The 15,651-nt window shown below is 41.3% G+C and overlaps 1 protein-coding gene across 5 annotated transcripts in view; it reads left to right on the top strand.

The window, feature by feature from the left end:
- The window catches only part of Duox (dual oxidase), a 138,803-nt gene that overhangs the window by 19,530 nt on the left and 103,622 nt on the right, over nucleotides 1-15,651 (top strand). Inside the window, exons 1-2 of one of the 5 annotated variants that reach the window (XM_022849683.2) lie at nucleotides 12,242-12,336; nucleotides 12,770-12,872. The exons of the other annotated variants lie outside the window; for them this stretch is intronic. Coding sequence (XP_022705418.1) covers nucleotides 12,815-12,872 — 58 coding nt within the window. The 5' untranslated portion in view covers nucleotides 12,242-12,336; nucleotides 12,770-12,814. Of the gene's footprint in view, nucleotides 1-12,241; nucleotides 12,337-12,769; nucleotides 12,873-15,651 lie in introns of those variants that run through there. 5 annotated transcript variants of the gene reach the window in all.

The raw sequence follows: 15,651 nt of genomic DNA on the forward strand, positions 1-15,651 counted from the left end.
CTACTCACGTGAAAATCTATAGATTGTCTACAACAGTTCCCTCACAAATTTGTTTGGAGTAAATAAATATAACGCGTTTTCATGTGTACGCGGGTGTGTATATGCGAGACTACATACATATAGACTAGATACACGAATACGTGCCGACATACATCAACGTTCGAGTTTTGGTTATGGCGAGGTACCCCATAAAGAACGTACCCACGGTGCTGAAACTGATTCATAGATAAATTCCCAACCGTTCCTTAATTTTATCGAAACGTATTTGAGTTTTTTGATGCAATAGATCCGATGGCCTTGCCAGGCCGAGTAGGCGTTGAGTCGGCCAGCCAGTGGCTAGTCACAAAAAGTGGAAATCGTTTTCGCTTGAGAAAACCGTTGCAGATATTACTGTTCGTTGGCGTTGGATATTACTGGCGAGTTTCCCCTCGACTCCTATTCAGATTTGGGGGTACCAAAAGCCAACAACCAACGTCATCATTATCATCAACTAGCGCCAGTAGTGAAGGACCCACCTGCTTGCTGTAATAGCCGCACACAAGTGGAGTCCAACTGGGGCGGAACGCCAATGTCCAGACAACGATGACTGATAGTTACTGCGGCCGCTATCCATTGCCAGTCTGACCTCCTCGATCCCTTACACATCATAGATTAAGTGAGTGACCATCTAAACAAACGAAAAGTGATCGTTATTCGAAACATGGCTCTGTTGCACTATTACGTATGTATTTATTTATTATTCATATAGAAAATAGTTGGACATTTTTAGACAGAGTGTTTCGACGAGTAATAGATACTGAATTATTTATTGTATTATGCTCGGAGAGCGGCTTTGCTCCAAAGCATAGGATTTTACATGTAATAAAAATTTTACAGACCTTAAAATGATGGCCTGACGGAGCAGTGGTAACTGCGTTACTTTCAATCGTACGTTCTGTTAGTTTTTGAGCGATGTCAGTTGCCGTTTAAATAATCATCCAGTCGGTGCTACAAACGAAACAAACCACCGAATTATTTACTTGCATGTCTGTTTGCGCCATATTCTCCATTAACAATTATATCAATTTGTTTTCACCCGTTTGCTTTTGTATTATCAATGACGTTTGAGTTCTTTCCCCAGCTTCACGTAAGATCAGAAAATGAGCTGTTTCAGACAAGTAATTTCACTATCGGTTGAGAATGACTCTAAATAAGCCAGCACCCCAATTTTCATCGGTCGGTAAAACACTGACTCTGCCGCCGAAATTCGTTGTCGTCAGACGGCAAAAGCAACGTCAGCTATCCATAACGGATACTCCAGATGGAGCTCACGGTGCATATGGCCATAGAAATCGCTGCCTTTATAGGTACTTTTAGAGCCTTTTCACTGTCGCCGTAGCTCCACGCGTCCACAACGTGGTTGATCATATTGTTTCCATTAGAGTACTCTTAGCTCTTACGTAATAGCAAATGTAGTAACATTCTCCATTATTAAGGAACATTCGACAAACTAGCCTGCCCCGCTTTTCGATTTTCGGTGACTTTGCTTAGCGCAGTGCTTCACGAATCATGTAAACACTGGATAGATTTGAATTTTGGCGCGGGCTAATAGATGTCTTGAAAAGTAGATAGATGCCTTGGGAGGTTAACGTTGCAGTAAATGTTAGTCGGTTTCTGCCCAAGTCGGAGTCGGCCAGCTGGAGAAATGAGCTGAGCATCGTTGCGCCGTAAAAGGGCCTGTTGCTAGACAACGAATCAAGGTACTTGGTTGCGTCAAGGACGTTACCCCTTCAGTAAAGTGGCACGTTCGGAAACGACTAACTTCGGCAGTAATTTCACCGCCAGAACAGCAATATATTAGAAAATCAACCGTTTACACAGTGTTAGGACAGCAACTAGTTCGTGAAACCAGCTACTGGCTTTTAATGATGTCATGAGGGACCGTTCTCTTCTTGACGTCGTTTTTTTTCACGCGTATTCATTTAGCCTTAGTTTGTTACCTTTTGAGTGTTGCTTTTGTGTATACTACATACATAAAAATGTACGTGTGTGTGAAGCAACCGAAGTCACTGTCTATATTGTAATTGTACTCGTGCCATTCTTACGTATGCTTTCATTTCCCGCACACGCAGACGCGTACGTGGGGATGGCACTCAATACGACTTATCCGTGCAACATGCCATGCTCGGATCACGGTGACGCTTTGTCCACGTCAAATCCGAAACTCTTTATTCTTATTTAAACCGAAACTTTATTATTTATTAATTAAGTAAAATATAAAATTTAAAAAAAAGCCAAAATCGAACAGATGAAGCCATAGCTGACGGCATTAAACACTTGGACCTTACAACGGAAACATATATCGACAGTAGTTGCTAATCGATGCCTGTAATCATGTTGTGCAGAAATTAACAGCTTAACGCCATTCTTGTACTTGGCCGACCATTTGCACTGTCAACGTTTCCTCCTGCCAGCATACGCGAGCGAGTTGGGTAACAGCCAGTGCAGTCTGGCAGAGGAGCACTTGGCCGAAGAGTGCTTCGTAACTTTCGTGCCTGTCCTCTCGAGTCCAAATTAAAGTGATGCCATATAGCTGGCTGGAATCCCAAAGCGTTTATTTTATCCGCGTAACAGCCCTTACACTTACCGACATTTGTCTCCTATTAGCAAATTGATTCTAGGGATATATGTATGCATATAAAAAAAATTCAGCGGGTTTGTTATCGTCAGTAGCAATAAATGTTGATAATTCTGAATGACGTACGAACGAAGCCATATATACGTAATAATATGTAGCGCTGACGAGCAAATAATCAATAAGTTTATTGCACGTACTTGTACCGATCGACGCCATCGCTCTGAAGACATTAAGAAAACGCCACTTCAGCGCTATTCGGGCAACGCACCGTACGCAATGAGTACGTTTTAGCGATTCCTTTTAAGTTTTGATCATAACGTTTCTCGTAAAAACGTTTCTGAATAATTGCCATGTTAAAGACTACCTGTACGGTACTACGCATGCCCCTGCTGGTCAAGAGTAGAAGTTACCGGCTAGAACCAAGCTTTACGTAATTTTCGCTTGGGTAAACGCGGTAAAGTGGACGTTTACATTAATTGCAGATATTATTTGTTGGTAGATGGACTGACAAAGCGTTTCGGACTCTGTCCAACCATCCACTCTCAGTGAAGTACATCGAACATTATTGTCATATCGGAACGCTCGCCTGTCTCGTCTCACTTGTACACGAAGCTGTAAATTTGCCGTTCAAGCCGCTCGCCATTCAGATGTATATCAGTTTCGGCCACAATAGTTAGCGCCGTCAACATGGTGTGTAACGGTTACACCAGGTCAACGTAAATATATATAAATATTACTCTACTCCGCATATTGCGTCAGTCCAACAAGGCACCGAGAACCGCTCTGTGCTACAGGCGCCAGCGAGATTAGATGTTACCAAATAAAGTCTCTTAATGGCACGGGCTCAGCCCTGCGGCAAGCACTCTGCTCCGGACTGCGTGCACGACAATGTGAACCCCCGGCAGATCCGTTGGAGAAAAAGCGAAATTATCAGATAGCAACTACGAACAACAACGCTACCGAAGCCATAACGTCGTTCCCAAATGCATTTGGACATGTCTGCAGGGACACACCCGGAGTACGGCCGAAGCCGCACGGAGGAAATGTCGACGTTTCACTATTGTTTCACTATCGCAGTATCCGAATTTATCTTCAAGCTTCCCGAGTCTTCGTTGTCAGTAGTTTTGAAGCCGAGCAACTCTGTTGAACCAGATGAATAAACGAAAATAATGGTTTTTAGATTCCGGCAAACGGTTCGGTGCTGCAGAACCCATACTGTCATCACGTCGCTTAGTAGAAACATTATTACGTCCATACTAACGTTGTTTTGTACGAGTAGTCACCTGGTAGAACTGCTAGTCTACGACGATTAGAGGCAATGTAACCAGTGGATGTTATTACAGGTGTGTCAGGCATGCAACGATTACTCGAGCTTTCCAGTGTGGTCCGAGTAACTTGAAAAGGGGACGCTTAACGCGGACTGCAGCTAGAACGATACCTTACTACTGGACGCTTTGAGAAAAACGAGCGAGACATTAGTTAAGTAATGGAAAGTTAATTTATGAGAATAGCTAAATGAAAACGTTGCGCGGTTCTGCTGAAATAGAAAACTAGATGTAGCCATTAATTATTTCTATTGTTAAAGGACTCTGGTAGACATATCGACTCCAGATACAGTTTCGGTTCAGCGGCGTTCAGTGGCGGTAAATGGCCAGGGATCGGTCGAGTAACTAATTCTTATATCGAACGGCTTTGGGTGATAACAGCGCCCAAAATACGTAAAGCAAGTAGATAATTTCGAAAAATATTATGTTGTCATTAATAGCTGCTATCGTTCGTTGCTTAAACGCTCAAAGAAGTGCTTCGAAAATTGGTTGTAACATCCACACTACGTGGTGTTTATTGAGCGTAAAAGTATGCTCTATGCCGTGGCTGCTTCGAAATAGATTTTGTTCAGTGATCATTATTATTTTTTGAACGAAATTCAGGATGATAGATGACGTTCTACAGAACGCTTCGGTACTCGCTAGTGGAAAGCACGAATCGTCATCCGGCATTTGTTTCGAGCCTCAAATCGGTATCACCGTTATGTACTCCGTCAGCCGGTTGAACGACAGATGGTCACCAACGATTTTGGTAGTTATCACGGTTACAAAAATAATAATAATAGATTACATTCAAGTCAATAAGCAAAGAGGGGTATCACATGCACATATAGAGATAAACACGTTTCTCAAAGTATAACTAACACCGCACGAAAGTCTGTTAACTATGATAGTTCGTTACGTAACGAAATTAAGGCGTACACAATAGAGGAGATCCGTATTGGCTTTTTCCCTCATTGTGATCACGCTAAGCAGATTGGCCGGTGCTGAGTGCGATGTCGCACTAGAACGAAGAGATCTCAAAGCAAGTAACTTTCACTGTAAGATTTTATTGGTTCTAATAAAATGCAAACAAAATAAGTCTCATTACAAATATACACGATCTTAAAAAAGTGCACAGTTAAATTGTAAACCCAATTAACTTGTACAGGCGTAAATACGCGTTAGTACCAATTATTGCCAACTAATTTTGGTAACTGCTTTAAGTGGGAAACCTAGAAGAACACGATCTCGACTTGTCCCATGCCCCTCAGCTTTCAAATCATCAGCGCACGACGCGGAGAGCAAAATCGTGATTTTCAATAACGCATAATCGTGTGACTGCTCTTCAGAAATCCATACATGTAGCTGGTTACGGAAGCAATATGCTCCGTTTACCCCACTACGACGGATTTCAACGCACATATATTTTCAATTTCTTGTAATGAGGTCTCACACCTTTAGCTTTCTAAATAGACGGAAATCAGTTTAGAGACGTCGTGCAATTTCGTGAGGAACGTCCTAAGACATCATTCTGTGCAGAGACGAGATCTGATTGAGCTTGCTTTCGTCCGGACGGATATGTCAGGGTACCTAATTGTTAGTGGATTATTAGATAAATATTCGTTGTAGTCGCTAGTTATCAGCTTTTCAAACCATAGTAGCATTTCAGAACACTACAACGAGAAAAGCTTGATAGGGTGTGCTGAGAGTCCAAACAATGATCTGAAGTTTTTCGGACTAGACAGTACACCTGTCCTGCATCGTATTGTCCTTAGAGTGCAATGGCTTTAAAAGCTGGCATCTGTTCCACTAACAGGGTGTTTTGCCTTGCTAAAAGCAATAACAGCATTTGTGCTGTGAGAGGAAGCGGAGGTAGTGGGTTCTTATAGCGGAACTGTAAAGAAAAATGGCCGTTAGTAGTTTCTTAATCGACCAGAGGGTAGACTAGCGAAACTCGAAACAGACCTAGTTAGAAAAGTGACTAATCGTCTACCACCTCTTGAATTAGCAGCTTCGATCAGTCAAACTCAGGAAGGAAACAACGGGTACAGTTTTTAGAGAATGATCCGTAAATCAGATGAACCGCGGTCAATCGGAGAAGCTTCAGCGTTTGTGAGTCGTTTTTTGCAAACCGTTTGACATTGCGATTTTTGACAATTTAATTTGTTCTGTTTTATTTACTATATTCAGGGAAGTCGAATCATACAATTGGGTCACATAGCCACCAACAACAGGTTCGAGTTAAATTTTTTTTTGCAAATTTCAGTAGCTACTAACAGTGATCAGGGAGTTGTCTTGTAGTGATACTGTTGGTGGTCTTTTGACACTACATTTGTCCTGATGTTTATAAGCGTCCGCATTTCTGTTTACGTCGTTGTGTCTGTAAGGATCATTGAAAAATAACTCCAAGTGAATGTTACTATGGGTGGAGAGTCCGATGATGTGGATTTGCGCTTGTTTTTCTTAATGATCGCTCTTTGCCTTGGCCTGAATCGGATGTTAGTTGTGTTCGAAGATGCTGATAACAGTCTATCGAACAAAGCAGAAAAAGCTGAACTTTTTCATGGGAAAAAAGAAAAAAAAAACACAAGGACTGAGAGGCTCCAACTGTGGGCGCATCTGAAAAATTTCATGCGGCCTGTATTAGGCTCTTCACAAGGGAACAAGTTGCGTTAGCTGGTTTTTGGTTCTGTTATCAGAAACATGTGTGTTACGACAGGCGAAATTTAGCAGCAAATCTGTTTCACAATCGACCTTCGAAAATGGCGACTACATTGTGATCTCCGTAACCCACTATGTCAGAATATTTAGAATTTTTTCTATAGACAATCTAGATATACTTATGGCAGTACGATATAGGTGATAATCGTCTCTTACTTCTGACGTACTATACAATACAAACTGCTCACAGCCTAACTTTACCTTGCGCTCCCTAGCTCTGCCGCTATCATTATTATTTCGACTTTATATTCATTGTGTCGTCAGTGGTACCGGTATGATACAATGCGCCGACCAGCTAGCCAGTCTGCTTAGGAGTATCACTGGGCAGTCACAGAACAAACCAGTACGCCCGTACAACGTTATTTGAAGCAGCTGGTCCTAGAGTTTTAGATATGGTACTGCCGTTAAGCAAAGTTTCGGACGATTGGCCGTTCCCCGGAACGAAGAAAAGTGTGTCTGCGCTCGGTTTCGAACACAGATCGCCATGCCTAGGCTAGCACATTACCGCCTCGCTGGCAAAGCAGCAACTTCTGATATTTTTCAACCAAAAGCTCAACGAGCTAAGCTCCCGCGCCGACGCAGATTTCTTATAAAGTTAAACAAATAGGTGCATAGATCAATGAAGTCGTGGGCACGTAATCACCGAACTATAAGCCGACATAAAAACAGAAAAACTAGAAAGAATACGAGTCAATTCAATTAAGGGAAAGTGTCCTGCCGGCCGAACTGGTCGAAGGTAATGGAAATGATATAATCAAAAACGGTGGAACGGAGCAGCGGACGGAATTACATAATCGGCGAAAGTTATTCTACATGTACTGTGCAATCGGGCCGGCAATACATGATGGCGATAAGTTGATGTTAGGCTGTAGGCGATAGAAGCTTACGTATTTTTTCAGTGTTTCTTCATGTCCGCTTTCTTTTACCCAGTCCTATATTAGCTAGATTAGATCCTATATTAGAGCTAACCGATGGTCAAAAAGTTTAGATGAATTAGTCAGGTAATCAGGCAGGCTTAATCGTAGCTCATAGAAACACAAACGCGGTTTTGGGATCTCTGCAAAATGATTATTATAATGCTTCAACTTGTAGAATATGGCCTGTAGGCCAGGGTAAGTAGCAAACTTTCGATCTGAGAAAGTGAGCGCTTGATAGTGAAACGCCGCTGTTGGTCGAAGTAACGCCCGAAAGCCGAAAGCTCTTTACATTTAGGCATAATTTCTAATATTAGTTCAAATAATATTTATTGTTCTATGCGACAACATGTTGAACGTTAAAAGGATGTACTTTATTTAGACTATAGCAAGTGACCTAAGCAGAAACTAAAAAGAGGTAATAAGCATATATATTCACTTAGAACAGTATATGTAATCGGGGCTGAAGATAGGCGAACAGCTTTGATTGACTGGTAATACCACTACAGTTATTTCGCGATTGATCGGTATAATAGCGTATACGACATCAGCAGCAAGCGTTACTCCTTTCGATCCCTCCTACGGACCTGTTTGAAGCCGACAAGTTTTTCATAGGGCTAATAATTTTATGGACGGGCCCAAGAACGATTATTACTGTTCCTACTATTTTCCATTTGATATATCGATGAACGCTGGATCGCCACATCCATGCATCGTAGGTAATGGCAGCATCCACCAGAGGTGTTCCGGGCAACTTTTCGGGTGCTGGTTGCGATATGCACTGCTAAAAATAATATCAGTACCTCGTATTTTGTTTGTCTAATGTTAAATGATTGAAGTCGCCGTGCTTATGCATGTGCTTGTGTCGTTCGCTGTTTCACCGTATACGTGCACAGCTCTGCACGTGCAGTTTCGCCTGACGTGCAAATAGCTTCATCTATAAACGTTTTCAAAGCTGGACGTCATTGGCAGAAGTCTTTCCTTCAAATACTTCTTGAAAATCCTTCACTATTACCAGAATGAGAAAAATTTTCCGAGAATTCATCCACGTTCTATCTGGCTATTATATTCAATGATGGTTTTGTTGGCTCTTCTACTTGTTGTGATAATTGCTACTGAAAAGCTCTATCTAATAAGGTTATCAGCCGGGAGAATTGATCTAAACGGGCGATGATTCAATTTGGATAATGTTTAACTCTAGCGGTAGTATTGAATAAGAGATACAAATAATTTGATAAGCGCCAACAGGATTGCCGCTATCCTCCACTGACACAGCAGTTCCCAAGTACCGCGATCCCATGGTGCCGTACATTACGGTGATTATGGTGCGCTTGCGAAACCGCGCAATTACAGCCGACTCCATTCGATAGAAAAGTAGGTCGAAGCTATGTAACTGTTGATAGACGACTAAGGTATCAACCATTTCATTCGTAATCAGTTGTTGCAGTCGAACTGCTTTATCGTAAAATTCGTTTTATCATTGTTTTCGTTCGTCCAATTGTTCATTTTGCCATCATCGTAACAACGACCAGGTAACACAAAGTAGTAGTTTTCTTTTGTCAATCGTCGCTGAACACAGTTGTCATCAATATTATATATAAAAGCTCTCCCGGAGCACAAGTAGGTGCTCCGAGTCAAGAGGAGTTTCTTGATTTCAACTAATCTAAGTGAACCCGATTCTGATCCTATGACAATAAAGGAACAATCTTGTATCATTTGGTCGAACGTCCGTCAGATTTGATGCCGCGCCGATTTTCTTTCCTCGAACTTGACAACGACGTCGCTGGCGAAGGCGTGAATGACAATCGCTATTTGATCGAAGCTCTACCTTTAGCGTCCTGTTTCGGTCGTAGTGGAGGCTAAAGTTCAAACACGTCCGCCTGTTTTCAGGGAGTATCGTGCTGTGACACGGGTGCTGACCGCGTCGTCGTCGTCCTAGGGGCCGACGAAGTCGAAGAATGCATTGAAATGATGGTGGCCACAACGGGATTCGATTCTCAGAAGCTCAGTGTTTAAGCAACTACCTGAATTGCTCATTTTCGTACGACGACGTACGACATTAAGGCTGAAAGGGTTCGCAAAAATAGCATCGAAAGCAACGATGGTGTTTCATTGTGTGCTCAAGCTGAGAAAATAGATCTACGTACGTTCATTTCTCAAGGTGGAGAGTGGCCCGTATCTTACATATCTGATGGGAATATTTAGTTTCTTATGTGCCGATAAGCATATTCCTTGCGTCTGCGATTACTACTACGGCCGAAAAGTAAGGTAATGCTTAGGGGCGAAAGTTCTCAGAAAGAGATCATCAGGTTCATTTACGATACGATACACACCAACGAACCAGCTCGCAAAAAACGCTTCTGTTCGTAGCGCCTATTAGCCGAGAATGCTACCGCCTACCATTCGCGTATAAAATTTAAGATCCTCGTAAGGTCGCCTTTATAAACATTCGTACGCTTCTAGCCCTTTCGTTTCGCAGCGAACACAGACAGAGATTGACAAAACAACGCCACTGGCACCAGCCGGCACACGCTCGGTCCCGACTAAATGTTCTCAGCGGCCTTGTTTTCCTCATAAATATATGGCCTAAAACTCATCCTCGGCTAAAGGCAGACATTAAGGAGTACCATTCTGCTTAAACCGTCATAACCATGTTTTGCTCGATTGTAATATTTAACACTAAAAGAAAAGCTAAAAACTGTCTTACACCGATCCACTTGCTGTCCGTATTAAGCGATTTCGGACAAAAGCAATACCTTATAGCTTCATTTTAGACAGTTATTTAAGATAGTTTATGGCACTGGCTAGAAAGTAAACGAAATATAAATCGACTGAAAAAACAGATATGTTCGGAGTAGTGAGTAGAAAAACTAGTGATTTCCGCTTGATCTTGTTGCCTCGCAGTAACTACTAGGATCATCGATTGTCGTACCGCCTATCTAAGCCATAGGTATTCAACACCTATTGAGTTACGTTCAATGAACGTCTTCTGCACGACGGACCGACACGCGTTCGTGTATGCGCTGCGGACGCTAACAATGACTGATAGGCAGCCACAATGTGTGTATATATATATATGTAAATACATAGGAACAGCGAGCATGTCTGTGATACGTCCAGCTAATTACAGCAGTTTATGACGTCAATGCGTGGAGGACCGTCAAAGGCTGATATTTATCATAATAAAATTCTGTCGTTTAGTACCACTGTCGGTACTTGCGGCATCGATCCATTGATTGATTGTCATTTGATCGACCTGACCTATTCGAATTTTTGAACGGTCGTACTAGCTGTTTGTCGTACGAGTTGTATCGAGAAGTTTTCCAAAGTACCTTGGTACTAGATTTAAAGAACGACAAAGAATGTATGATGTTTTACATAATGCGTATGTCCATTGGTGTTGAAACTTATTGGGAACAACCTTGTCCTGATGGATGGTGAAACACAGGCCACAAAGCTAGTTGTTGTCGAACAAGATAGCATTAGCTTAGCAGAGACTGTCTTTATTCAACACTCGCTGACTTTGTTCACAGACGGTAACAAGCTTTGGGAACGGCATATCCAAAAATACACTCCATAGGGAAATGCTCGCATTAATTTATAATACCAACTGCAACAACCAAAGGTATCCGGGGGAAAATTACTCAGCCATTTTATCGGCCGCACCAACAAGCCAAAGGGTGCCCATGACAAGAACCGATGAGAATTAAATCGGCCTGTAAAAGCAACACTTGACAACAGCGGGGGTGTTACCTATATGCGCCAAGTTATGGCAGCAATCGTTCACGAAAAACACGGCAATCTCCCCTCTTCCAGCTGCCCCTTGACAGATAACACAGACTAAGGTGGTAGAAGCCAGTGGTATGGTGGTTTCGCTTTGTTAAACCGTCGCGCTAGTGCTGTTGCCGATATCAAATGGTAAATAATTGGTTAAAGTAGAAATGGGCGTAGGGAGAACGTTTTTCAAATTGACTAGAACCTGGGAATGGAGTGAAAACGATATGAACGTGTGGTTATAGTGATAGAACATCAGTTTGGAGATGCGGAACGAATTTAATGAAATACGAAATAGGCATATGTACTCTGCGCACCGGCGAATTTCATTAATATACGTATAATATAGCAATGCCGCTTGTGTTACGCTTTGCCAAAAGTAGCCCCGGGGGGGGTTGTAGCTGGGGTCACGATGATATAAACGAACGTTGTTAACATAACCGAAAATGTCGCAATTTAACCGACGTGTCCAGAATATCCGGATAGGGAAGGAGAGTACGTTCGTTAGACAAAAATAAACACAGAGTCTCGAAAAGCCTGCCGACAATTGCCGATATCTTCTGATATTCACTAAAATAGAGCAAAGCAAGCTTGCTAATGCAATTTTAGATGCACAGTATACTGATGGTAACAAATAAACGAATGAAAAACTATTCGATAGTTTACTCCTGTAGCAATATACGCCCTTTACACGATGCATTTTTCCGTTTCCTTAACTATTAACAGGCTATCTTATTTGCAACGATCTTACACATGTGTACCGTGAAACTAAACAGTCGCCTACGTGCTTCTGGAACAGTTTCTGAGACCTAATGAAACGTCTCTTGAACCAGGTACTGAAAAACAGAAAGGGTCACTTGTCGAAAATTAATAACAATGTTTTTTTTTTTTAATTTTAGCATATGATTGACGATAAATTGCAGTGTAGTAGGATTCGCTGTGTGTTTTTCGCTAGAAACATCTTAAAATGGAGACATCGGTCAACTACGAAACAATTCAACAAGTAAGACAACGCTAGGCAGATTTTGTAGTGTGCAATTTAAATGAAATGGTATCTTTATTGGTTTTATATACAGGCTTTTAGAGATGTTATTATATTAGCCCAGTGATCTGACGTTGTCTGAGGCGGCACATCGAAGCCTCCGAATCTCTGACGGTGAAAGCTAACATCGTTATTTTCAATCGCGTCAGTCCCTACAAAGCTTCAATCAAGTAAATTAGAGCAAGTGCACACAAATGCACCGCTGTCTTATGATTTTTTTATCTGAAGCACTCCAGTCTCTTCCTGTCTCTGTTAGGACGTGACCGTGGCAGCAAGTGTTTTACATTGCGGAAAATCCATCACTATCTATTTTTCTTTTTCTCATACGTTACAACGGCAATTGTTTTCAATTCTAATTAGAGTTAATTTCTTGTTTCGGAATACACGGATTAAGGAAAAGTTCAACACGTCTAAGGCAAATAGATGAGGCTGGATAAGAATGGAGGAAAACATTGAACGTTTGTTAGATATTCGAATGTGGATGACTCGCGCCAAAGGTACGCTTAATTACTTCTTTGATTTTGAAAAAACCTCAGATAAATTCTATAGTACTTGTAGTGGCTAGAGAAGACATACACGTATCGTAAATACATGCTAACAGCTACCTAATAACTAATACATGCTCTAATGGCCAAGCGTTTCAAATTCATTCGTGGAACTATAGTCTTCTGTTATATCTTACTGTTAAACGCCTTATAGAATAAGAGCAATGCGGGGCAGTGTAAAAATTCCCATCGATTACTGTTCTCGGTACGGAACGATCCTTAAGCGCAAAATGATAAAAAAACAAATACGCTTCTTTTTATTAATACTACTCAGACAACATCTTGAATATCTGGTTTTCGAAAACAAAGTGCGGATCGTATCGCTCACAGATACGATCTCTGACCTATCGTATCGTACAGCCATTGAGCAATTTTTTACTTCATTAGATCCCATTTAGCTGCTTGTTAAATAGCGTTCGATCCTACCTATGGGACTTGAGACCCACATACTGTTTGATAGGGCGTGTCGCATCGAATCACAACAAAGCCTACGAAGAACATGTACGCATAACGGCTATAGCACGCTCGCGCGGCCACCCTTATAAGCGTTTTTTGCCTCGCTGCTTGACCACATCGATGATGTCTGAGAGGAGTGGTATTTTTACCCGGCCACAAACGCAACGACTTCAACCTGATGACCCATCAGAAAACCTTGAATTAGACTAAATCAAAGAGAGTAGGGGGCAAAGGGATGAGGTTTTGGAGAGTTTGTTTAGACAGCGACAACTTGCATGTCGATTAGAGACATCGCCAGGCGGATCAATAAAAAAAAAAACGGATTTTGGTTGTGACTCTGAAACTCAAAAACCTTGCCCATTTTGATATTTTTTTAGTGGTTCCCCTTTATTGCCTCCGTGCTGCTGTTGACTGAAGTCGGCTGAGTCTGACTAAAGTGGCCTGCTTGTCGTTGATTATTACCAACACCGCATGCGTTAGCTATAATTGCCAACACGATTGTGGGTTGATGAAGATAGAAGTAACGATCATTCACTGGAGACATCTGGGCAAAGAAATGCTTCCTACGATAGGTCTAAACACCACCGGTGTCATTTCTGTCCAGCAACTGCTACCGCAAAATTTAATCAAACTAGGGTTTCACCAGAGTCACTTCGAAAACACATAAACAACATGTGTGCACGTGTATAAACAGGAACTAAAGGCAATGAGCTCGGTCATACACAGTGAAAGGTTGACAGTGGCCGAAGGGGTTTAGAGTCGCAGAAACTGAAATAGGCATCTGAATTGATGATGATACCGATCGTTGGAAAGACTAAAAATATAGCCATGCTTTAGAATTCGCTTGACGAGAGTTCATCTATCGCACATGGGTGGGCGCAGAGCATATGTTTGCCCTCTATATACCTAAGATCATTCCGAATCACCTAGGCTAATATGCAATCGAGGAATAAAGAAAGACCAACAGACAGACACAAACGATAAGAATAATAAGACGTGCAGATTAGCTGTACGTGTCTAAAAATAGGTTTTTGAACATATTAAGAAGTTTCGTTACTTTAAAAATACTTACTTAAAAAAATTTACTTATTACAGAGGGGCGTATTTTTAGTAAATAATTGAAGATTTATGATGAAGACCATTTTTAAGCTTATCCTACATACGAATGAACGATCATCATCGATTCTGTTTTTTTGTTTATTTTGTTCTGTAGTTTTACGAATGTGTTGTTGGAGTACATCATGTTTATCTATGTAAATACATGTACAATGGTTTTATTCGTAAGTGGACGCGCACCACGGCACCTCGTTTCTGTAAAACCAATTATTTCAAATCACCATCTTTTGGCTACGGTGACCACGATTTTTCGTTTGCGTTTGGCTGCACGCCGCCCACCGCATCGTATATATATACTCACATTTTAATTATGCTAATTAATGAAATCTTCTATATGCGCACAAACTATATACATAGAGCTTATATGGTAGAGAGATTTGTTAGTCAGAGCCTCGTGCAGGCTTTACCCCTATGTTTTTTCGCCTGCGTACTCGATAAAGGCAGACCAACCGTACAATGATAGCATCGAATCGCGCGGAAGTTCTATCGTATGTCCACCTTGGGGATACATTGTCGGGATACGGGGATATAATTACAGAACGGCATTTAATAATGATAATTACATCTGTAAAAGCTATTTATAGATAATAGTTCAGTACAAAGATGACGTTCCCATTAATCAACCGATACATAAAGATATTAGATGTAGACCACGTTGATTGTATACGTCAATTTAGGTTAACTGGCAGCGTTCGCCTGAAAGGTCTATGCTTCAAGAAGACATGTTGCTAGGTTGCTAAAAAAATTCGTGCACACAATAGTTATCCTTCTTTACGTAAACGCATTTTTTGTGAGTACTCTACGATAACTCAGAGGAAATTAACTAAAATCTGGTAGAAAAGAAACATAGCCAAATATTTTGATAGCCTTAATCGTCTTGTGTGTACGAGGCAAGACAGATGCTCGAATCATTTGCATCTATTTAGGCAAAAGCATAAAACGTCGACTAAACGTAATATAACATGGCCTTGGCTGTTATCTTAAAAAAAACCGTTTTGGGTGAGACATAGTGACAGAACAACATCGTAATATATATATATATATATATATCTGACAAAGCTATGCTCATAGTCAATGCGTAAAAGCGTAGGTACCCGTAGCAAAAATATTAGGACAACTGCTTGCAAATCAAATCAGAAACTCCTTCAGAGATTAGAGA

Source organism: Varroa jacobsoni, unplaced genomic scaffold (genome assembly GCF_002532875.2).
Source record: "Varroa jacobsoni isolate VJ856 unplaced genomic scaffold, vjacob_1.0 scaffold_1419, whole genome shotgun sequence".
NCBI lineage: Eukaryota > Metazoa > Arthropoda > Arachnida > Mesostigmata > Varroidae > Varroa > Varroa jacobsoni.